The sequence below is a fragment of the Hemibagrus wyckioides genome, linkage group LG20 (genome assembly GCF_019097595.1).
Source record: "Hemibagrus wyckioides isolate EC202008001 linkage group LG20, SWU_Hwy_1.0, whole genome shotgun sequence".
Taxonomy (NCBI): domain Eukaryota; kingdom Metazoa; phylum Chordata; class Actinopteri; order Siluriformes; family Bagridae; genus Hemibagrus; species Hemibagrus wyckioides.
Genome location: NC_080729.1, coordinates 21,456,664 through 21,479,163, shown reverse-complemented (window position 1 = coordinate 21,479,163; position 22,500 = coordinate 21,456,664). Strand labels below are relative to the sequence as shown.

At 40.6% G+C, this 22,500-nt stretch overlaps 2 protein-coding genes across 4 annotated transcripts in view; one reads left to right on the top strand and one right to left on the bottom strand.

The window, feature by feature from the left end:
• The first annotated feature begins 5,262 nt into the window (after nt 1–5,262).
• On the top strand, nt 5,263–22,043 carry sh3glb1b (SH3-domain GRB2-like endophilin B1b). Of its 3 annotated transcripts, XM_058418662.1 has the most exons (11): nt 5,263–5,694; nt 15,163–15,304; nt 15,971–16,099; nt 16,483–16,616; nt 16,982–17,074; nt 17,201–17,281; nt 19,050–19,073; nt 19,208–19,297; nt 19,424–19,524; nt 20,642–20,870; nt 21,160–22,043. In XM_058418662.1, exons 1-11 carry the CDS (start codon nt 5,632–5,634, stop codon nt 21,265–21,267), a joined length of 1,194 nt encoding a protein of 397 aa, XP_058274645.1. In that variant the 5' UTR covers nt 5,263–5,631; the 3' UTR covers nt 21,268–22,043. The 3 variants fall into 3 exon arrangements, with proteins under 3 accessions (XP_058274645.1, XP_058274646.1, XP_058274647.1); XM_058418664.1 differs by lacking the exon at nt 5,263–5,694 and having other exon boundaries at nt 15,163–15,282; XM_058418663.1 differs by lacking the exons at nt 17,201–17,281; nt 19,050–19,073 and having other exon boundaries at nt 5,271–5,694.
• Nucleotides 21,843–22,500, bottom strand: part of atr (ATR serine/threonine kinase) — a 10,086-nt gene continuing 9,428 nt past the window's right edge. Inside the window, exon 23 of the mRNA XM_058418324.1 lies at nt 21,843–21,956. Coding sequence (XP_058274307.1) covers nt 21,843–21,956 — 114 coding nt within the window. The remainder of the gene's footprint in view (nt 21,957–22,500) is intronic.

Below are 22,500 nucleotides of genomic sequence, written 5' to 3'. Positions count from 1 at the left end.
GTCTGCAATCTGATCACACACACGGCTTCATGAGAAGAATTCTAATACCTAATAAAGAACATGACACAAGGAGCAGAGCTGTCTTCATCATCAGATAAACCCTCCTCATCATTACACCACTCACACAGGGATTAGTACTGACACACACCCAGGGATTAGTACTGACACACACCCAGGGATTAGTACTGACACACACCCAGGGATTAGTACTGACACACACAGGGATTAGTACTGACACACACAGGGATTAGTACTGACACACACCCAGGGATTAGTACTGACACACACCCAGGGATTAGTACTGACACACACACAGGGATTAGTACTGACACACACAGGGATTAGTACTGACACACACAGGGATTAGTACTGACACTCACACAGGGATTAGTACTGACACACACCCAGGGATTAGTACTGACACTCACACAGGGATTAGTACTGACACACACACAGGGATTAGTACTGACACACACCCAGGGATTAGTACTGACACACACAGGGATTAGTACTGACACACACAGGGATTAGTACTGACACACACACAGGGATTAGTTCTGACACTCACACAGGGATTAGTACTGACACACACCCAGGGATTAGTTCTGACACACACACAGGGATTAGTTCTGACACTCACACAGGGATTAGTACTGACACACACAGGGATTAGTACTGACACACACACAGGGATTATTACTGACACTCACACAGGGATTAGTACTGACACACACCCAGGGATTAGTACTGACACACACAGGGATTAGTACTGACACATACACAGGGATTAGTTCTGACACTCATACAGGGATTAGTACTGACACTCACACAGGGATTAGTACTGACACTCACACAGGGATTATTACTGACACTCACACAGGGATTAGTACTGACACTCACACAGGGATTAGTACTGACACTCACACAGGAATTATTACTGACACTCACACAGGGAATATTGCTATTAATAATTTTGCATAACTAAATGTTGTTAGCGCTGTGTACAGGATGGTTGGTGATGGATTGTATAAATGATGTTACACACTGTTAGGTCTGCAGTGGAACGCGAGCGATCATGTGCCATTCAGCTACGTACTCAACACACACACACACACACAAACACACACACACACACACACTTATACTTATAAACTTATAAAGAGGCGGAACAAAAACAAGCTGCCCAGTCCTCCTCTGTCCAGTCCTCCTCTGTCCAGGCCTCTTCTGCCCAGTCCTCCTCTGCCCAGTCCTCCTCTGTCCAGTCCTCCTCTGTCCGACAAAAGACGTTACAGGAGAGTTTTAAGGGAGGAGAACCCTTTCTCTCTCTCGTTACCATTAGGTTAAATGAGAATAAATATGAAAGTGTGTGTGTGTGTGGGTGTGTGTGTGTGTGTGTGTATAGGGGATGTTCTAGTATTCCTTACGTTACAGAGACCAAAACATCCACACAAGTATAATAATACCAATAAATTCTGACCTTCTGTAGGTAGAATATACAGTTTGTACAGTATAAAAATAATTATGTGTTTCAAATGTCCCCTTAATGTTAGGAATTCCAGTATGTGTGTATATGTGTATATACTATGTGTGTGTGTACAGTGTGTATATTTTGTGTAATTTGTTTAATTGCCAGTATGTCTTTGTAATTTGCCTTTACATGTAATGATCTTTTTTCTAAAAATGAACATTATTTTGAAAAATCACATTCACATTTAAAATAATAAGTGGTATCGTCATTGGTATCGATACCAATGGTAGCGCCCATCCTTAACATACAGGTTTCAAGGTCAGGTTTACCGAGAGCATTGTCAGGAGCTGGAGGGTTTATTAAGACTTCTGATGGTTTAATGAGTATTATGAGGTTTTAACAAACGTTATGAGGGTTTATTAAAGTTCCTGAGGGTTTATTGAGCTTCTATTTGAAGGGCTCTGATGGTTTATTGAAGAGTCTGACAATTTATTCTGTTTGTTCCTGCATTTTTTTTGTTGTTGTTAAAAAGTTAATTGTATTTTTAATCATTCAGGAAGAGATTTTGTTTGTAAAAGTGATGCAGATTTGATTATTCACTTCGGTCCACTGCATATTTGATGCGTTTAATAAAGCCGAGTTTCCTCGCATCTGAGATATTAAACACTGCCATCTTTTTTCTCTTTCTCTTTCTGTGATTCTCAGCAGTTTAAACAGTGAAGTGATGAACATTGTTCAGAATTAGACCAGGCTTTTCCACTGAAGCTTTATGGGATTTGGCTGTAGGGGAAAATTCAGCACTGTAATTAATGGAGTTGTGCCGTCCGTTTGTCGAAGCTAATTGTGTTGGATTTATGAAAATGAAAAAGAGGAGACGAAGCTGCGGGGCAAATACAATACAATTAACATTCCTGTGTGGAAAAAAAAATCCTATGTGAAATCTGCACCATGTGAGAGGAACATCTCCTCACACACCCTGCAGTAGATGAGGCTTGTACACTTCCTGTAGTGTGCACTATTTAGCAGACTTCTGTCCCATCACATCCTGCTTCAGTACATTTTAGCCTGTGTTTAATCTTTAAAAAGAAATAGATCTCATTTATATAAGTAACTGTATATCACTTTATTTATTTTATATTATTATATCCTACATTATAATCAGGAATCCTTCATCAGCTCTATATTTTATCTTGAATTAATCAACTCATGAATTTATAGATAGATAGATAGATAGATAGATAGATAGATAGATAGATAGATAGATAGATAGATAGATAGATAGATAGATAGATAGATACTTTATTCATCCCAAAGGGAAATTCACAGTTTCCAGCAGTATCCACAAACACAGGTAATAGATAATATAGGAAGGAATATAACAAAAATACTAAAATACCCAAATTAGGGTACAAAAATATAACAAAAAATATATCAAATAATAAATAGAAGAATAAATATGGAGAATGAGATGAAAAACGAGATAAGTGATGTGCAAAACAAGTGTTTAAGGTTACAGACCTAGTAGATGTGCAAAAACTGTTATATGCAAAAACTGTGTGTTTATGAGTCCTGTGCAAATCTCAGTTTATTGAGAGTTCTGAATTAACCGGAGTGTATTTTGTGTAGTTATTAGCCTTTATTTAAATGATTACAGAACTGCTGAGTCAGACGTCTCTGGTGTTGAGAAATTTTCACAGTGACGAATGTGATGGTTAAAATGTCTAATCTGTAAATCTCCAAACCCATAAGTCAGGTTCCTCCATGCTCTTGAACAATCCTAATTGTTTGTTTGTATGTGAATTTATGTGAATGTATGCTTCTCACCAGGGCATCAGTGGATTAAACACACACAGTGTGTGTGTGTGTGTGTGTGTGTGTGTGTGTGGTGTTTGTCCTTGTCTTTGTCTCTGTGTGTATCATCGTGATCCACCCCTGCCTGTATGTGTGATTATGTATTTTTCAGCTCATTCATCTACCTGACCTGGACACAGCAACTCTGTGTGTGTGTGTGTGTGTGTGTAGCAGAAATATATAATGTGAAATATGTTGAATAATTACTGTTGTTGTTGTTTTGAGCTTGAGGACAGTAAAGCTGATGATATGACACAGAGCAGAGTTATTATTAATGTTTAAACACAAAATAAAATAAGTGTACACAACAGAGATCTACAGCTGAGAGAGAGAGAGAGAGAGGTGGAAATCTCAGACTGTGGCGCCTCCATGTGGACAGTTTGTGAAAGACTGCTAACAAAAAAGCATCCTGTCTTAATAGTGACACAATGTGTGTTTTATGAACAGTTTTAAAGCAGTTTATAAGTTTACACATGTGTAGAGGAGCATCAATATTTTATTTTGTACAGCTAATCAACTGTTACATTACATCAATACGTCCCATTTATTTGAAGATATTAGAATAAACTAAAGTAAAGACATTAAGTGGTGAGGTGAGAGTGTGTGAGTGTGTTGATGCTGCTGTTGTTGTTATTATAGTGCAATGTACAGTGTACCACAGGGGTGAAAGAGCTTCATGACAACCAAAACTCCACGAACACCTCTCTCTCTCCTCACAGACACCTGATCGTGTTCATAAGACAACCTGACTCTCATTCCTCAGCACTGAGTTTCAGCCCAGATCATCCTGCAACACCTTCAGCTCACCGAGATGTTTCACCTTCATCACATCTGGATCTAGCTGTGTGTTATTGTTTCAACTGCAGATGAAGACACTGATAAATAAAAATGTGACAGCTGTGAAGAATAAAAAGGCAAAGTTTTGAAGTTTCTCACAAACTTCAAAGTTTCTGAAGTCTCAGAATTCAGAAGCACAGCCGCTGTCTCGGGCTGAGACCATACCAAAAAATTCTTAAAGAAAGGTTTTAAGAATAGAACAATTCAACATAAAAGATAAACCTAATTTACATTTTGAATAAAAATACAGTTGTACCATTTAATCATAAAACTGCACATGTCTGTAGATATGGTGTTATTGCTCTACTGCTCCTCATTTCTACTCACTGAGGTCCTGACTAATTTCATCTAATCACTGGAGATAAAGTTTAATTGATTAGACTTAACATCATATCTAATCATCAACTTCTTATTAACATATTTTTCAAAATAAATATAAATACAAATATAAACATAGGTTGTGTGTTTAACAATAAATACATTTTATAGGTTCCTGTCCTATATAAAATGGATATAATACTATATAACAGATTAAATAATTGTTAAACAAAAAGTTAGAATGATTAATAAACAAGGAGAATTTATGAAGAAAAAGACACTTTTGTCAAGGAGTGAAAAAAAACTAAATTTGTATTGTTTACAGTGTTGTTTACATCACATGTAATGTAATGTTTCTGTGAAGCAGCTTTGAGACAAGAATGTCCGTGTCTATACAAATACAATAAAATTTAATAGAATTAAATTTATCCCCAGCATGTGATGTTTAATATTTTCGTTCGGAACTGGTTAATTTAAAAGGACTTAAAGACGTTCAGTTTCAGGTTCATTAACTTTCAGAACAGTTATTTATTTATTTTTCACACTAAACTGTATTTTAGTGCATTGTTAGCAGTTAGCTTTAGTTCACTGACAGAACTTCAAAACGATGACGTCACTGTAACGGTTTTCTTTTAACTGTACCGCCTGTGCGATAAGATTCACGCGCTCCATTACTGTTCTACTGTTCTGTTTAGAACGCGCTAAGTAGTGCAGCAGTAGATGAAACACAAGTGAGCCAATCGGATTACAGGACAGCTATGGGGTTTAGCCAATAACACAAAGAAGGGGGCGGGGCGGACGGCGTCCCCTTTTCCGTGCCCGATAACAGCGATTTCTGCTTTATTTGGATTAGTCAGAGTTAGCATTAGCGTTAGCTTAGCGATAGCGCAGAAGCTAACGCTTCGACATGGACAGGGAGAAAATCGGAGTAATCCAGTGTAACTCGGGATAACGCGCGTTTGTGTCTCGTTACACAATTAAACCAGTTTACAGTAATATTAATAATTCAGCGATAGCGGTGTGTCGTGTGTAGTTATATAAACCTCCAGCTAGCTAACTAGGCTAACTAAAGGGAGTAATTAGCGGTTCCACAAACTTTCCTGAGTGGACACAGCGCTGTTAGCATTGTCTTATTTATCTTTATTTACAGTAAAACCATGGATTTCAGCGTCAGGAGACTGGCGGCGGACGCTGGGACTTTTCTCAGCCGTGCAGTTCAGGTAGAGTTTATTACAAACACTCACTTTATTCCGTTTTATTAAGAAGAGCTGGTTATATTTCCGCCTTTAAACTGGAATGGTGTAATCCTGCTGAGTGTGAGGGAGCACCACACACACACACACACACACACACACACACACACACACACACACACACACTGTTACTGACTGAACCATTAACATTAAAATAAACATGTGTGTAGTGTGTGTATTGTGAGTGTGTACAGTGTGTATTGTGTGTGTACAGTGTGTATAGTGTATGTATTGTGAGTGTGTACAGTGTAGTGTGTGTATTGTGAGTGTGTGTATTGTGAGTGTATAGTGTGTGTATTGTGTGTGTGTAGTGTGTGTATTGTGAGTGTGTACTGTGTGGAGTGTATAGTGTGTGTATTGTGAGCGTGTACAGTGTGTTTATTGTGTGTGTTTACAGTGTGTAGTGTGTGTATTGTGAGTGTGTAGTGTGTGTATTGTGAGTGTGTACAGTGTGGAGTGTGTATTGTGAGTGTGTACAGTGTGAAGTGTTTGTATTGTGAATGTGTACAGTGTGTGTATTGTGTGTGTTTACAGTGTGTAGTGTGTGTATTGTGAGTGTGTAGTGTGTGTATTGTGAGTGTGTAGTGTGTGTATTGTGAGTGTGGAGTGTGTGTATTGTGAGTGTGTGTATTGTGAGTGTGTACAGTGTGTGTATTGTGAGTGTGTACAGTGTGTGTATTGTGAGTGTGTACAGTGTGTGTATTGTGAGTGTGTACAGTGTGTATAGTGTATGTATTGTGAGTGTGTACAGTGTAGTGTGTATATTGTGAGTGTGTGTATTGTGAGTGTGTACAGTGTGTGTATTGTGAGTGTGTACAGTGTGTGTATTGTGAGTGTGTACAGTGTGTGTATTGTGAGTGTGTACAGTGTGTGTATTGTGAGTGTGTACAGTGTGTGTATTGTGAGTGTGTACAGTGTGTATAGTGTATGTATTGTGAGTGTGTACAGTGTAGTGTGTATATTGTGAGTGTGTGTATTGTGAGTGTATAGTGTGTGTATTGTGAGTGTGTACAGTGTAGTGTGTATATTGTGAGTGTGTGTATTGTGAGTGTATAGTGTGTGTATTGTGTGTGTGTAGTGTGTGGAGTGTATAGTGTGTGTATTGTGAGCGTGTACAGTGTGTTTATTGTGTGTGTTTACAGTGTGTAGTGTGTGTATTGTGAGTGTGTGTATTGTGAGTGTGTACTGTGTGGAGTGTATAGTGTGTGTATTGTGAGCATGTACAGTGTGTTTATTGTGTGTGTTTACAGTGTGTAGTGTGTGTATTGTGAGTGTGTAGTGTGTGTATTGTGAGTGTGTACAGTGTGGAGTGTGCAGTGTGTGTAATGTGAGTGTGCAGTGTGTGTAATGTGAGTGTGGAGTGTGTGTATTGTGAGTGTGTACAGTGTGTGTATTGTGAGTGTGTGTATTGTGAGTGTGTAGTGTGTGTATTGTGAGTGTGTACAGTGTGGAGTGTGTATTGTGAGTGTGTACAGTGTGAAGTGTGTGTTGTGAATGTGTACAGTGTGTGTATTGTGAGTGTGTACAGTGTGTAGTGTTTATTGTGAGTGTGTACAGTGTGTGTATTGTGAGTGTGTACAGTGTGTGTATTGTGAGTGTGTACAGTGTGTATTGTGAGTGTGTACAGTGTGTGTATTGTGAGTGTGTACAGTGTGTAGTGTGTGTATTGTGAGTGTGTAGTGTGTGTATTGTGAGTGTGTACAGTGTGTAGTGTGTGTATTGTGAGTGTGTAGTGTGTGTATTGTGAGTGTGTACAGTGTGTAGTGTGTGTATTGTGAATGTGTACAGTGTGGAGTGTATAGTGTGTGTATTGAGTGTGTAGTGTGTGTATTGAGTGTGTAGTGTTTGTATTGTGAGTGTGTAGTGTGTGTGTTGTGAATGTGTAGTGTGTGTATTGAGTGTGTAGTGTTTGTATTGTGAGTGTGTAGTGTGTGTGTTGTGAATGTGTAGTGTGTGTGTTGTGAATGTGTACAGTGAGTGTGTATTGTGAGTGTACAGTGTGTAGTGTTTGTATTATGAGTGTGTAGTGTGTGTATTGTGAATGTGTACAGTGTGTGTATTGAGTGTGTAGTGTGTTTATTGTGAGTGTACAGTGTGTAGTGTGTGTATTGTGAGTGTGTAGTGTGTGTATTGTGAGTGTGTACAGTGTGTGTATTGAGTGTGTAGTGTGTTTATTGTGAGTGTACAGTGTGTAGTGTGTGTATTGTGAGTGTGTAGTGTGTGTATTGTGAGTGTGTACAGTGTGGAGTGTGTATTGTGAGTGTGTACAGTGTGAAGTGTGTGTTGTGAATGTGTACAGTGTGTGTATTGTGAGTGTGTACAGTGTGTAGTGTTTATTGTGAGTGTGTACAGTGTGTGTATTGTGAGTGTGTACAGTGTGTGTATTGAGTGTGTACAGTGTGTATTGTGAGTGTGTACAGTGTGTGTATTGTGAGTGTGTACAGTGTGTAGTGTGTGTATTGTGAGTGTGTAGTGTGTGTATTGTGAGTGTGTACAGTGTGTAGTGTGTGTATTGTGAGTGTGTAGTGTGTGTATTGTGAGTGTGTACAGTGTGTAGTGTGTGTATTGTGAATGTGTACAGTGTGGAGTGTATAGTGTGTGTATTGAGTGTGTAGTGTGTGTATTGAGTGTGTAGTGTTTGTATTGTGAGTGTGTAGTGTGTGTGTTGTGAATGTGTAGTGTGTGTATTGAGTGTGTAGTGTTTGTATTGTGAGTGTGTAGTGTGTGTGTTGTGAATGTGTAGTGTGTGTGTTGTGAATGTGTACAGTGAGTGTGTATTGTGAGTGTACAGTGTGTAGTGTTTGTATTATGAGTGTGTAGTGTGTGTATTGTGAATGTGTACAGTGTGTGTATTGAGTGTGTAGTGTGTTTATTGTGAGTGTACAGTGTGTAGTGTGTGTATTGTGAGTGTGTAGTGTGTGTATTGTGAGTGTGTACAGTGTGGAGTGTGTATTGTGAGTGTGTACAGTGTGAAGTGTGTGTATTGTGAATGTGTACAGTGTGTGTATTGTGTGTGTTTACAGTGTGTAGTGTGTGTATTGTGAGTGTGTAGTGTGTGTATTGTGAGTGTGTACAGTGTGGAGTGTGCAGTGTGTGTAATGTGAGTGTGGAGTGTGTGTATTGTGAGTGTGTATTGTGAGTGTGTACAGTGTGTGTATTGTGAGTGTGTACAGTGTGTATAGTGTATGTATTGTGAGTGTGTACAGTGTAGTGTGTATATTGTGAGTGTGTGTATTGAGTGTATAGTGTGTGTATTGTGAGTGTGTACAGTGTAGTGTGTATATTGTGAGTGTGTGTATTGTGAGTGTATTGTGTGTGTATTGTGTGTGTGTGTAGTGTGTGGAGTGTATAGTGTGTGTATTGTGAGCGTGTACAGTGTGTTTATTGTGTGTGTTTACAGTGTGTAGTGTGTGTATTGTGAGTGTGTGTATTGTGAGTGTGTAGTGTGTGTATTGTGAGTGTGTACAGTGTGGAGTGTGCAGTGTGTGTAATGTGAGTGTGGAGTGTGTGTATTGTGAGTGTGTACAGTGTGTGTATTGTGAGTGTGTACAGTGTGTGTATTGTGAGTGTGTGTATTGTGAGTGTGTAGTGTGTGTATTGTGAGTGTGTACAGTGTGGAGTGTGTATTGTGAGTGTGTACAGTGTGAAGTGTGTGTTGTGAATGTGTACAGTGTGTGTATTGTGAGTGTGTACAGTGTGTAGTGTGTGTATTGTGAGTGTGTAGTGTGTGTATTGTAAGTGTGTACAGTGTGTAGTGTGTGTATTGTGAGTGTGTACAGTGTGTGTATTGTGAGTGTGTACAGTGTGTAGTGTTTATTGTGAGTGTGTACAGTGTGTGTATTGTGAGTGTGTACAGTGTGTGTATTGTGAGTGTGTACAGTGTGTATTGTGAGTGTGTACAGTGTGTGTATTGTGAGTGTGTACAGTGTGTAGTGTGTGTATTGTGAGTGTGTAGTGTGTGTATTGTGAGTGTGTACAGTGTGTAGTGTGTGTATTCTGAGTGTGTAGTGTGTGTATTGTGAGTGTGTACAGTGTGTAGTGTGTGTATTGTGAATGTGTACAGTGTGGAGTGTATAGTGTGTGTATTGAGTGTGTAGTGTGTGTATTGAGTGTGTAGTGTTTGTATTGTGAGTGTGTAGTGTGTGTGTTGTGAATGTGTAGTGTGTGTATTGAGTGTGTAGTGTTTGTATTGTGAGTGTGTAGTGTGTGTTGTGAATGTGTACAGTGAGTGTGTATTGTGAGTGTACAGTGTGTAGTGTTTGTATTATGAGTGTGTACAGTGTGTGTATTGAGTGTGTAGTGTGTGTATTGTGAGTGTACAGTGTGTAGTGTGTGTATTGTGAGTGTGTATAGTGTGTGTATTATGAGTGTGTACAGTGTATGTATTGTGAGTGTACAGTGTGTAGTGTGTGTATTGTGAATGTGTACAGTGTGTGTATTGAGTGTGTAGTGTGTGTATTGTGAGTGTACAGTGTGTAGTGTGTGTATTGTGAGTGTGTATTGTGAGTGTGCAGTGTGTGTGTGTATTGAGTGTGTAGTGTGTGTATTGTGAGTGTATAGTGTGTGTATTGTGAGTGTGTAGTGTGTGTATTGTGAGTGTGTACAGTGTGTAGTGTGTGTATTGTGAATGTGTACAGTGTGTGTATTGTGAGTGTGTACAGTGTGTAGTGTGTGTATTGTGAGTGTGTACAGTGTGTGTATTGTGAGTGTGTACAGTGTGTAGTGTGTGTATTGTGAATGTGTACAGTGTGTGTATTGTGAGTGTGTACAGTGTGTAGTGTGTGTATTGTGAGTGTGTAGTGTGTGTATTGTGAGTGTGTACAGTGTGTAGTGTGTGTATTGTGAGTGTGTAGTGTGTGTATTGTGAGTGTGTACAGTGTGTGTATTGTGAGTGTGTAGTGTGTGTATTGTGAGTGTGTAGTGTGTGTATTGTGAGTGTGTACAGTGTGGAGTGTGTATTGTGAGTGTGTACAGTGTGTGTATTGTGAGTGTGTACAGTGTGTAGTGTGTGTATTGTGAGTGTGTACAGTGTGGTGTGTGTATTGAGTGTGTGTATTGTGAGTGTGTACTGTGTGGAGTGTATAGTGTGTGTATTGAGTGTGTAGTGTGTGTATTGTGAGTGTGTATTGTGAGTGTACAGTGTGTATTGTGAGTGTGTAGTGTGTGTATTGAGTGTGTAATGTGTGTATTGTGAGTGTGTAGTGTTTGTATTGTGAGTGTGTAGTGTGTGTATTGAGTGTGTAGTGTGTGTATTGTGAGTGTACAGTGTGTAGTGTTTGTATTATGAGTGTGTAGTGTGTGTATTGTGAATGTGTACAGTGTGTGTATTGTGAGTGTAGTGTGTGTATTGTGTGTAGTGTGTGTATTGTGAGTGTAGTGTGTGTATTGTGTGTAGTGTGTGTATTGTGAGTGTACAGTGTGTAGTGTGTGTATTGTGAGTGTGTAGTGTGTGTATTGTGAGTGTGCAGTGTGTGTATTGTGAGTGTGCAGTGTGTGTATTGAGTGTGTAGTGTGTGTATTGTGAGTGTGTATTGTTAGTGTGTAGTGAGTGTGCAGTGTGTGTATTGTGAGTGTGTACAGTGTGTAGTGTGTGTATTGTGAGTGTGTACAGTGTGTAGTGTGTGTATTGTGAGTGTGTAGTGTGTGTATTGTGAGTGTGTACAGTGTGTAGTGTGTGTATTGTGAGTGTGTACAGTGTGGAGTGTGTATTGTGAGTGTGTACAGTGTGTGTATTGTGAGTGTGTACAGTGTGTAGTGTGTGTATTGTGAGTGTGTAGTGTGTGTATTGTGAGTGTGTACAGTGTGTAGTGTGTGTATTGTGAATGTGTACAGTGTGGAGTGTATAGTGTGTGTATTGAGTGTGTAGTGTTTGTATTGTGAGTGTGTAGTGTGTGTGTTGTGAATGTGTAGTGTGTGTATTGAGTGTGTAGTGTTTGTATTGTGAGTGTGTAGTATGTGTGTTGTGAATGTGTAGTGTGTGTATTGAGTGTGTATTGTGAGTGTACAGTGTGTAGTGTTTGTATTATGAGTGTGTAGTGTGTGTATTGTGAATGTGTACAGTGTGTGTAGTGTGTGTATTGTGAGTGTAGTGTGTGTATTGTGTGTAGTGTGTGTATTGTGAGTGTACAGTGTGTGTATTGTGAGTGTACAGTGTGTAGTGTGTGTATTGTGAGTGTATAGTGTGTGTATTGTGAGTGTGTGCAGTGTGTGTATTGTGAGTGTGCAGTGTGTGTATTGAGTGTGTAGTGTGTGTATTGTGAGTGTGTATTGTTAGTGTGTAGTGAGTGTGCAGTGTGTGTATTGTGAGTGTGTACAGTGTGTAGTGTGTGTATTGTGAGTGTGTAGTGTGTGTATTGTGAGTGTGTAGTGTGTGTGTGTAGTGTGTGTATTGTGAGTGTGTAGTGTGTGTGTGTGTAGTGTGTGTATTGTGAGTGTGTAGTGTGTGTGTGTGTATTGTGTGTGTGTGTGTATTGTGAGTGTGTAGTGTGTGTGAGTGTGTAGTGTGTGTGTATTGTGTGTGTATTGTGAGTGTGTAGTGAGTGTGTAGTGTGTGTATTGTGAGTGTAGTGTGTGTATTGTGTGTAGTGTGAGTGTACAGTGTGTAGTGTGTGTATTGTGAGTGTATTGTGAGTGTATAGTGTGTGTATTGTGAGTGTGTGCAGTGTGTGTATTGTGAGTGTGCAGTGTGTGTATTGAGTGTGTAGTGTGTGTATTGTGAGTGTGTAGTGAGTGTGCAGTGTGTGTATTGTGAGTGTGTACAGTGTGTAGTGTGTGTATTGTGAGTGTGTACAGTGTGGAGTGTGTATTGTGAGTGTGTACAGTGTGTGTATTGTGAGTGTGTACAGTGTGTAGTGTGTATTGTGAGTGTGTACAGTGTGGAGTGTGTATTGTGAGTGTGTACAGTGTGTGTATTGTGAGTGTGTACAGTGTGTAGTGTGTATTGTGAGTGTGTACAGTGTGTAGTGTGTATTGTGAGTGTGTACAGTGTGTAGTGTGTATTGTGAGTGTGTACAGTGTGTGTATTGTGAGTGTGTACAGTGTGTGTATTGTGAGTGTGTACAGTGTGTGTATTGTGAGTGTGTACAGTGTGTAGTGTGTGTATTGTGAGCGTGTACAGTGTGGAGTGTGTATTGTGAGTGTGTACAGTGTGTGTATTGTGAGTGTGTACAGTGTGTAGTGTGTATTGTGAGTGTGTACAGTGTGTGTATTGTGAGTGTGTACAGTGTGTAGTGTGTATTGTGAGTGTGTACAGTGTGTAGTGTGTGTATTGAGTGTGTACAGTGTGTAGTGTGTGTATTGTGAGTGTGTAGTGTGTGTAGTGTGTGTATTGTGAGTGTGTACAGTGTGTAGTGTGTATTGTGAGTGTGTACAGTGTGTAGTGTGTATTGTGAGTGTGTACAGTGTGTAGTGTGTATTGTGAGTGTGTACAGTGTGGTGTGTGTATTGTGAGTGTGTGTATTGTGAGTGTGTACTGTGTGGAGTGTATAGTGTGTGTATTGAGTGTGTAGTGTGTGTATTGTGAGTGTGTATTGTGAGTGTACAGTGTGTAGTGTGTGTATTGTGAGTGTGTAATGTGTGTATTGTGAGTGTGTATTGTGAGTGTGTAGTGTGTGTATTGAGTGTGTAGTGTGTGTATTGTGTGTGTAGTGAGTGTGTAGTGTGTGTATTGTGAGTGTGTAGTGTTTTGTGAGTGTGTAGTGTGTGTATTGTGAGTGTGTAGTGTGTGTATTGTGTGTGTATTGTGAGTGTGTAGTGTGTGTATTGTGAGTGTGTAGTGTGTGTATTGTGTGTAGTGAGTGTGTAGTGTGTGTATTGTGTGTGTGTGTAGTGTGTGTATTGTGAGTGTGTAGTGTGTGTATTGTGAGTGTGTAGTGTGTGTGTGTGTGTGTAGTGTGTGTATTGTGAGTGTGTAGTGTGTGAGTGTGTGTATTGTGTGTGTGTGTATTGTGAGTGTGTAGTGTGTGTGTGTGTAGTGTGTGTGTGTATTGTGTGTGTATTGTGAGTGTGTAGTGAGTGTGTAGTGTGTGTATTGTGAGTGTGTAGTGTGTGTATTGTGAGTGTGTAGTGTGTGTATTGTGTGTAGTGAGTGTGTAGTGTGTGTATTGTGAGTGTGTAGTGTGTGTATTGTGAGTGTGTAGTGTGTGAGTGTGTATTGTGTGTATTGTGAGTGTGTAGTGTGTGTATTGTGAGTGTGTAGTGTGTGAGTGTGTATTGTGTGTATTGTGAGTGTGTAGTGTGTGTATTGTGAGTGTGTAGTGTGTGAGTGTGTATTGTGTGTATTGTGAGTGTGTAGTGTGTGTATTGTGAGTGTGTAGTGTGTGTATTGTGTGTAGTGAGTGTGTAGTGTGTGTATTGTGAGTGTGTAGTGTGTGTATTGTGAGTGAGTGTGTAGTGTGTGTATTGTGTGTGTAGTGTGAGTGTGTAGTGTGTGTATTGTGAGTGTGTAGTGTGTGTATTGTGAGTGTGTAGTGTGTGTAGTGTGTGTATTGTGTGTAGTGAGTGTGTAGTGTGTGTATTGTGAGTGTGTAGTGTGTGTATTGTGAGTGTGTAGTGTGTGTAGTGTGTGTATTGTGTGTAGTGAGTGTGTAGTGTGTGTATTGTGAGTGTGTAGTGTGTGAGTGTGTATTGTGTGTATTGTGTGTGAGTGTGTAGTGTGTGTATTGTGTGTGTAGTGTGAGTGTGTAGTGTGTGTATTGTGAGTGTGTAGTGTGTGTATTGTGAGTGTGTAGTGTGTGTAGTGTGTGTATTGTGTGTGTAGTGTGAGTGTGTAGTGTGTGTATTGTGAGTGTGTAGTGTGTGTATTGTGAGTGTGTAGTGTGTGTAGTGTGTGTATTGTGTGTAGTGTGTGTATTGTGAGTGTGTAGTGTGTGTATTGTGTGTGTGTAGTGTGTGTATTGTGAGTGTGTAGTGTGTGTATTGTGTGTGTGTGTGTGTAGTGTGTGTATTGTGAGTGTGTAGTGTGTGTATTGTGTGTGTGTGTGTGTGTAGTGTGTGTATTGTGAGTGTGTAGTGTGAGTGTGTAGTGTGTGTATTGTGAGTGTGTATTGTGTGTGTGTAGTGTGTGTATTGTGAGTGTGTAGTGTGTGTATTGTGAGTGTGTAGTGTGTGTATTGTGAGTGTGTAGTGTGTGTGTTGTGAGTGTGTAGTGTGTGTATTGTGTGTGTAGTGTGTGTATTGTGAGTGTGTAGTGTGAGTGTGTAGTGTGTGTATTGTGAGTGTGAGTGTGTAGTGTGTGTAGTGTGAGTGTGTAGTGTGTGTATTGTGAGTGTGTAGTGTGTGTATTGTGTGTGTGTGTGTGTGTGTATTGTGAGTGTGTAGTGTGTGTATTGTGAGTGTGTAGTGTGTGTATTGTGAGTGTGTAGTGTGTGTAGTGTGTTTATTCCTGATCAGTTCACATCTTTCTCTTGTTAATTTGTTTATTTTTTTATGTTAAAGTTCACAGAGGAGAAGCTGGGCCAGGCGGAGAGAACCGAGCTGGACGCTCACCTGGAGAACCTGCTGACCAAATCCGAGTCGACTAAACACTGGACGGAGAAGATCCTGAAGCAGACGGAGGTGTTACTGCAGCCCAATCCCAGTACGAGGAATAAACAGAGTTTAGATTTAGCCATAAAATATCATCCTGTTCTTCCTGATAAAGAACAGAAACATCTTTGAACACCATCCCCTCTACAGACATCACATTGTGTTACTAATTTAATAAAGAAATTAAACAATGTGCTCAGTTTATAATAATAATTTTATTGTAATTATCAATAGCTAAACAAATATACTGTTTACTGTTGAAAACTCTACATTCTGGAGAAACTACAAACAGAAAAAATACTATATTACATTTTTTAGTGAAACCTTTCATAGAGGAGAGTTTATTTATAAATGCGCATTTTTGGAAAGTTATTTCTTAAGAATTGTTGTATTTTATCTAGCTAAAGTACAGATAATTCTAAAAGCTGAATATTTTATTGTTAAAGTAATACTCATTAGTGTGAGGATACGAACTCTGGAGTTTCTGTACTCGTTCACTTCACCCTCTACTCCTTCTCTTCTGTCCATCATCTCATCATTGCTTTAATCCCCAGAGGTTTTTCTAGATAGAATTAAAACGGCGATACATGGACTGGAATGGTTATAGCACCAGTGAGTGTGTGCTGGTCATGAGGGTGGAGCAGTAATGCAGTAATGACCAGCGTGAGGTGACCGTGTGACTCTGTGTGAATAAACTGGATTTGTGTGAATTGAACAGATGTGAGGATGGAGGAGTTTCTGTACGAGAAGCTGGACAGGAAAATCCCAACACGGGTCAACAACCACGAGCTGCTGGGGGAGTGCATGATCGACGCTGGACACGAGTTCGGACCTGGAACAGCATACGGTGAAAAACACTTACACCAGCTGTAGGACTCAGGAGCATCCGGTGTGATACACACCTGCAGCTCTGACTATTATAGTCTTCACCTCATTATATACTGCTGTGTTTCACAGAACACTGACAAGAACAGTGTGTGTGTCTGTGTGTGTGTGTCTGCACGTTTGTGTGTGTGTGGGGGGGCATTAAATGTAACTGCATAAGATAAACAGTATGCTGTATACTTTAGTAAATAAAGGTTGTAGTAGTTTTGTGTGAGAGAGGAGTGAATCCACTACAGTGTATTGTTGTTTTTAGCTGCATGTTTAAACAGGAGTGTGTGCGTGTGTGCGTGTGTGTGTGTGTGTGTGTGTGTGTGTGTGTTGTGATGTTGTCTCTCCTTGTTCCAGGCAGTGCTCTGATTAAGTGTGGTGAGGTGGAGAAGCAGCTGGGAGGATCAGAGCGAGAGTTCATCCAGAGCTCAGCCATTAACTTCCTCACTCCCTTCAGGAACTTCATCGATGGAGATTATAAGACCATCTCAGTGAGAAGCTGTGTCTTAACACTCTTTATTACACACACACACACACACACACACACACACACACACACACACATACATACACATACACACACACATACCTGTTTCTGACTACATTTACATTCATGCATTTTAATTGATAAAATATTATATAAATAATATATATATATATATATATATATATATATACAGACATTTCATTTTATTTGTTCATTATAAAAGTTTCAAAAATATATGAATGATTAATATAATATGAAAGTAAAGAATTCTCACCTGTTGCAGTGATTAATTACACACACTGGTCTAGAGCGTGTTCATTCACATTATTTTATTAATGTGTGTGTGTGTGTGTTTGGTGATGTGTACAGAAGGAACGTAAGCTGCTACAGGTGAAACGCCTCGATCTGGACGCAGCTAAGACACGGCTAAAGAAAGCTCGAGTAGCAGATGCTCGTTCTGCTGTGAGTCACTACACACACACACACACACTTCTCTAAGATCAGAACTCTGATGCTTTTTCTGATAATGCTATCTTCCTCTTTTCTAACCCACTTGTGTTTTGTCCTGTCCTGTGCTTTAACAAGCAGGAGTGTAGCTCCACCCCCTCACCAGGAGAGGAGTACGTGTTTTCTTACATGTTCTCCTTCTTGCATGTCAGATGGCTGAAGGTTTGTCCTGGCCTTTCTGTCTGTCCTTTCCTGAACAGAAGTGGCTCTTTAACGTGTAGTGTTGTGCTCAGATTACTCATATAAATACACTACTCAAAAAAGTGAGGATATTCAGCTTTTGGGTGAAATTTCAGGATGCACCTAAAATGCACTATAACCTTTCCAGGTGAACTTAATTTGACCTTCTCTACCCTTCTGAATGCACATGTCCAACTGTTCAGTGTTTCAGTACTTTCTGCAGAACTTGCTGTTCTCTAACAAGGTGCTTAACGGCAAAATTCACAACTGGTGTGTGTTCCATGAATCCACCAATAAATTTTCTGGTTCCATTAGAATTGGTATTTAAACAGTCCTCTTCATCATGCTGTTCACATTCTGATATCATGAGACCAAGACCACACCTAACAACTGATCAACAGAACCTCACCATTGTGAGGCTTCAAACAGGATGTTCTCAGAGGGAAGTGGCCACTGAGCTTAGAGTGTCACAGAGTGTCATCAGCAGGTTGGGACAGAGATACAGAGAGACTGGAAGAGTCACAGAAAGACATAGAAGTGGACGTCCTTTGGCCACATCCCACGTTGATGACCGCTTCATTGTGAACAGTGCCCTGCGGAACCGGATGATGAAGGCCACTCAACTCCAGGCACATTTAAGGGAGGTGAGAGGAACCCAAGTGTCACGTCAGACCATTCAAAACCGTTTACATCGGCGTGGTCTGCGTGCTAGACGACCTGCAAGGGCACCTGACCACACCCCCAGGCACAGGCATCGGGCCAGGGAGCATTTACACTGGATGAGGGACCGGTGGGCCTCAGTTCTGTTCTCTGATGAAAGTCGATTCACATTGAGCAGAAATGATGGACCCAACGATGTTGGAGACGTCAAGGAGAGCGTGATGCATCAGCCACTGTTGTGGTGGTGTTACAGTCTGGGCAGGTGTGTCCACTCAATACAGAACTGACCTACATCTTGTGAATGGTACAGTGACAAGCCAATACTACCTGAATAACATCATTAATCCAGTCATTGTGCCCTGCATGAACAGCACAGGCCTAATTTCATCTTCATGGATGACAATGCTCCAGCTCATCGAGGAGCATCATTAGGGAACGGCTGCTGGAGGCTGGGGTACCTCAAATGGAGTGGCCTGCACTTTCTCCAGACCTGAATCCCATAGAAAACCTCTGGGATCAGCCGAGTCGCCGTGTAGAGGCTCGTAACCCTGCACCCCAGAACCTCAATGACCTGAGGGCCGCCCTTCAAGAAGAGTGGAATGCCATGCCTCAGCAGACAATAAGTCGACTCGTGAACAGCATGAGACGTCGTGGTCAAGCTGTAATTGATGGTCAAGGGCACATGACACATTATTGAGACATTGAGATTTTTTGTTGTGGTATACCCACCACTGTTGTTGGCTTTTGTTTCAGTAAATTGTTTGAGATGAGGAAATCACCACTGCAGCTTCTACTTAAATGTCCTACTTTCATGATATAATATCACTGTAGCGTGAACTTTTTACATTTTCCATAAATTTCACCCAAAAGCCAAATATCCTTAACTTTTTGTGAGTAGTGTATAACGAGTGTGTGTTTGTTCAGGTTAATTAGTGATAGCTGATGAACAGCTATACACAAGTGTGAAGAGAGTCGTGTTGACGAGGTTAGCTGCATGTGCTGCATGGGTTATTGTTTGTTTTGTTTTCTTTTTTGAATAAATATTAAGTTTGAATGAATAAAATGGTTCCTGTTTCCCAATGCTGACCAGTTTTGGGCTCAGGAGGTCCAGCAGGTGAGCGTGAACACAGCTGAACTACATGGACTTTACATCTTATTTCTACAACTGATTTATTCTCCTCTGTGATGGACACTGTGTCTGATCCCTTAATATGATGCTAAAGTTCAAGTGTGTGTGTGTGTGTTCAGGCAGAGATGGAGCTGAGGATAGCTCAGAGTGAGTTTGATCGGCAGGCGGAGATCACCAGGTTACTGCTGGAGGGAATCAGCAGCACTCATGTACGTACATTAAACACACACACACAAGTTTATACTGACAGATACAAATGTGTGATTTGAATCTATTTTTTACTCTGTGCTGACGTAATAATTATAATAATAATAATGAGTGTGTGTGTGTGTCAGGCTCATCACCTGAGGTGTCTGAGTGATTTTGTTGATGCTCAAGCTGTGTATTATGCTCAGTGTTATCAGTACATGGTCAATCTACAGAAACAGCTCGGCAGGTCAGTACACACACACACACACACACACACACACACACACACACAGACATTCTCACATTCAAACCTGCACACCTCTCTCTCACTCTCACACACACACACACAGACATTCTCACATTCAAACCTGCACACCTCTCTCTCTCTCTCTCTCTCTCACACACACACACAGACACACACACACACAGACACACACACACAGACATTCTCACATTCAAACCTGCACACCTCTCTCTCTCTCTCTCTCTCTCACACACACACACAGACACACACACACACAGACACACACACACAGACATTCTCACATTCAAACCTGCACACCTCTCTCACACACACACACACACACACACAGACATTCTCACATTCAAACCTGCACACCTCTCTCTCTCACACACACACACACACACACACAGACATTCTCACATTCAAACCTGCACACCTCTCTCTCTCACACACACACACACACACACACACACACACACACACACACACACACACACACACACAGACATTCTCACATTCAAACCTGCACACCTCTCTCTCACTCACACACACACACACACACACACACACACACACAGACATTCTCACATTCAAACCTGCACACCTCTCTCTCTCTCTCTCTCTCTCACACACACAGACACACACACACAGACATTCTCACATTCAAACCTGCACACCTCTCTCTCTCTCTCTCTCTCTCTCTCACACACACACAGACACACACACACAGACATTCTCACATTCAAACCTGCACACCTCTCTCTCTCTCTCTCTCTCTCTCTCTCTCACACACACACACACACACAGACATTCTCACATTCAAACCTGCACACCTCTCTCTCTCTCTCTCTCTCTCTCTCACTCTCACACACACTCAGCACTGCTGAGTCACTGAGTTTCTCTCCTGTAGTACATTGTTTCATCTTTCTTAAATCTTTTTTTTATTTTTTTTATCTGTTTTCTGTTCTTTTGTTCCTCTTTCTTTTTTTAACTTCTAAATTAATCAGTACATTATAAATCATACTAAATCATTCTTTTCTTCACTTTTTTTACTTTCCATTCTCCACATTTTCCTCAGTTACAGAAAGTGGTCTTGATGATGAACGATTCTCTCCTTTAGTTTTCCTTCAGCTTTCTCCTCCAATAATAATCAACCTGCTGCTTCTGCTGCTGGAATTTCTGTCCCTGCAACCTTGCCTGCGACTCTGACCCCGACCCCCACCGTGACCCCAGGTCAGAGTTCACCGAGCCTTAACGATCTGCGGAACTCCTGCGGTCCACGGCGAGCGCGCGTGCTTTACGATTACGATGCAGCCTGCAGCAGCGAGCTGTCCCTGCTGGCTGACGAAGTGAGTAACATTTATACAAAAACTTTGATTAAAATACAGTTTGTAAAAATATCTCTGGAATAAAACACACACACAGAGTGATGTGTAGTTTACATGATATTATAATATTTATAAATATTATAATATTTGTTTTGACTTGAGGACACCACCAAGGGGCGCTGGAACTCTTTTAGATGCAGTCCATAAGAAAATATTTTACACACACACATATATTTAAAAGTGTGTATATATATATATATATATATATAGTCACTGTGTAATAAATGTGTATTTTGTGTGTGTGTGTCAGGTGATCACAGTGAACAGTGAGCCAGGCCTGGACTCTGATTGGCTGATGGGGGAGCGAGGACATCAGAAAGGCAAAGTACCCATCACCTACCTGGAGCTGCTCAACTGAGAGAACACACACACACACACACTCCAAACCCATTTCTAATGTGTGATTTCATTCTCCAGTGTTTGTGCCTTTTTGCTCATGAATAGCCAAAAACAGACTTTAGAATGTCATTAATGTGCCAGAAAAAGATTTATTTTATATTCAGTGTGTGACTTTATAACAAATCCAGAATGCTATGACATGTTATAATGCTTTATAATTATACCAGGTGTTATCATGCCAAATGGAATAATTATTACTGTTTCTTTTGGAGATTATGAAGGAGAGCATGAGCCTAATCCTGTTTGGGATTTTTTTTTTTTTTTAAACACGCCCTTATTGACTTTCCCTTGTCCACTCAGCCGTGTTGAGGTCATGCTACAGGTCATTAAAATGGAATGAACCCTGCGGACTTTAGGAACAGTGTTTAAGCTGTGAATATAAAGAACATCTGTTCAGTACATCCATTTCTGTGTGTTTGTGTAAAGCAGTTATAATGACTTGGAGACCTGTGGTCTGAGTAACAGAGCTGATGTTACGCCGTTAAACAGTTTATTTATTATTATAACTGGTCAGTGAAACCCCTATATTTCTATTTACACAGAGCGGTCACTCTTTCGGGTCGAAGGTGTCCAACGCCGTGGCTTCCGCAGCAGTTTGTATCCACTCTGTTTCAGAGGAGTTCTCGATGAGAGATTATGTAAATGAACCTGAAACCATGGAGGACACTTCAGACTGAAATAAAGTGTTTGTGTACAGTCCGTTTTTCGGATAAACCCTCGGGTTAAAAAGAAAAACAGTAATCATCTTTTTTTAACATCAGTACACCAGTATGATCACACACACACACTATCAAATGACTTTATAAAATCCAGTTCTGGATGTGGACATAAATGTAGAAAACCCGTTCAGGAGTCTGGAACAGAAGTGTGTTGGATGATGTGCAGCAGTAGTCGCGTTAGCCATGTTAGCAGACATAGCCATCGTGCTAATCAGACACAGACGGCCGTCTCGCCTTTCAGTCTGGATTGTAAACGACCCATAAAGTGCATTCACGTTGAAACATAAAATAAAAACTATTGTTGAATAAAAACAAATTCAGGCACAAGGAGGAAGGACACATGCAACACTCCCTGTGTGAAACGGTCAGTATTCAGGGAGTGGAGACTGCCCTCGGGACAGAGCTGAAATACGGATGATCTGAATGATAACTGCTCCGGAAACACGGCAGCTAAACCCAGGATGTGTGCACAT

Excerpts from the sequence above, each read along its gene's own strand:
- sh3glb1b (XM_058418662.1), top strand. The coding sequence starts at position 5,632 with ATGGATTTCAGCGTCAGGAGACTGGCGGCGGACGCTGGGACTTTTCTC. Across the intron at positions 15,305-15,970 it reads GTTACTGCAGCCCAATCCCA|ATGTGAGGATGGAGGAGTTT; the intron begins GTACGAGGAATA and ends TGAATTGAACAG. Across the intron at positions 19,298-19,423 it reads AGGGAATCAGCAGCACTCAT|GCTCATCACCTGAGGTGTCT; the intron begins GTACGTACATTA and ends TGTGTGTGTCAG.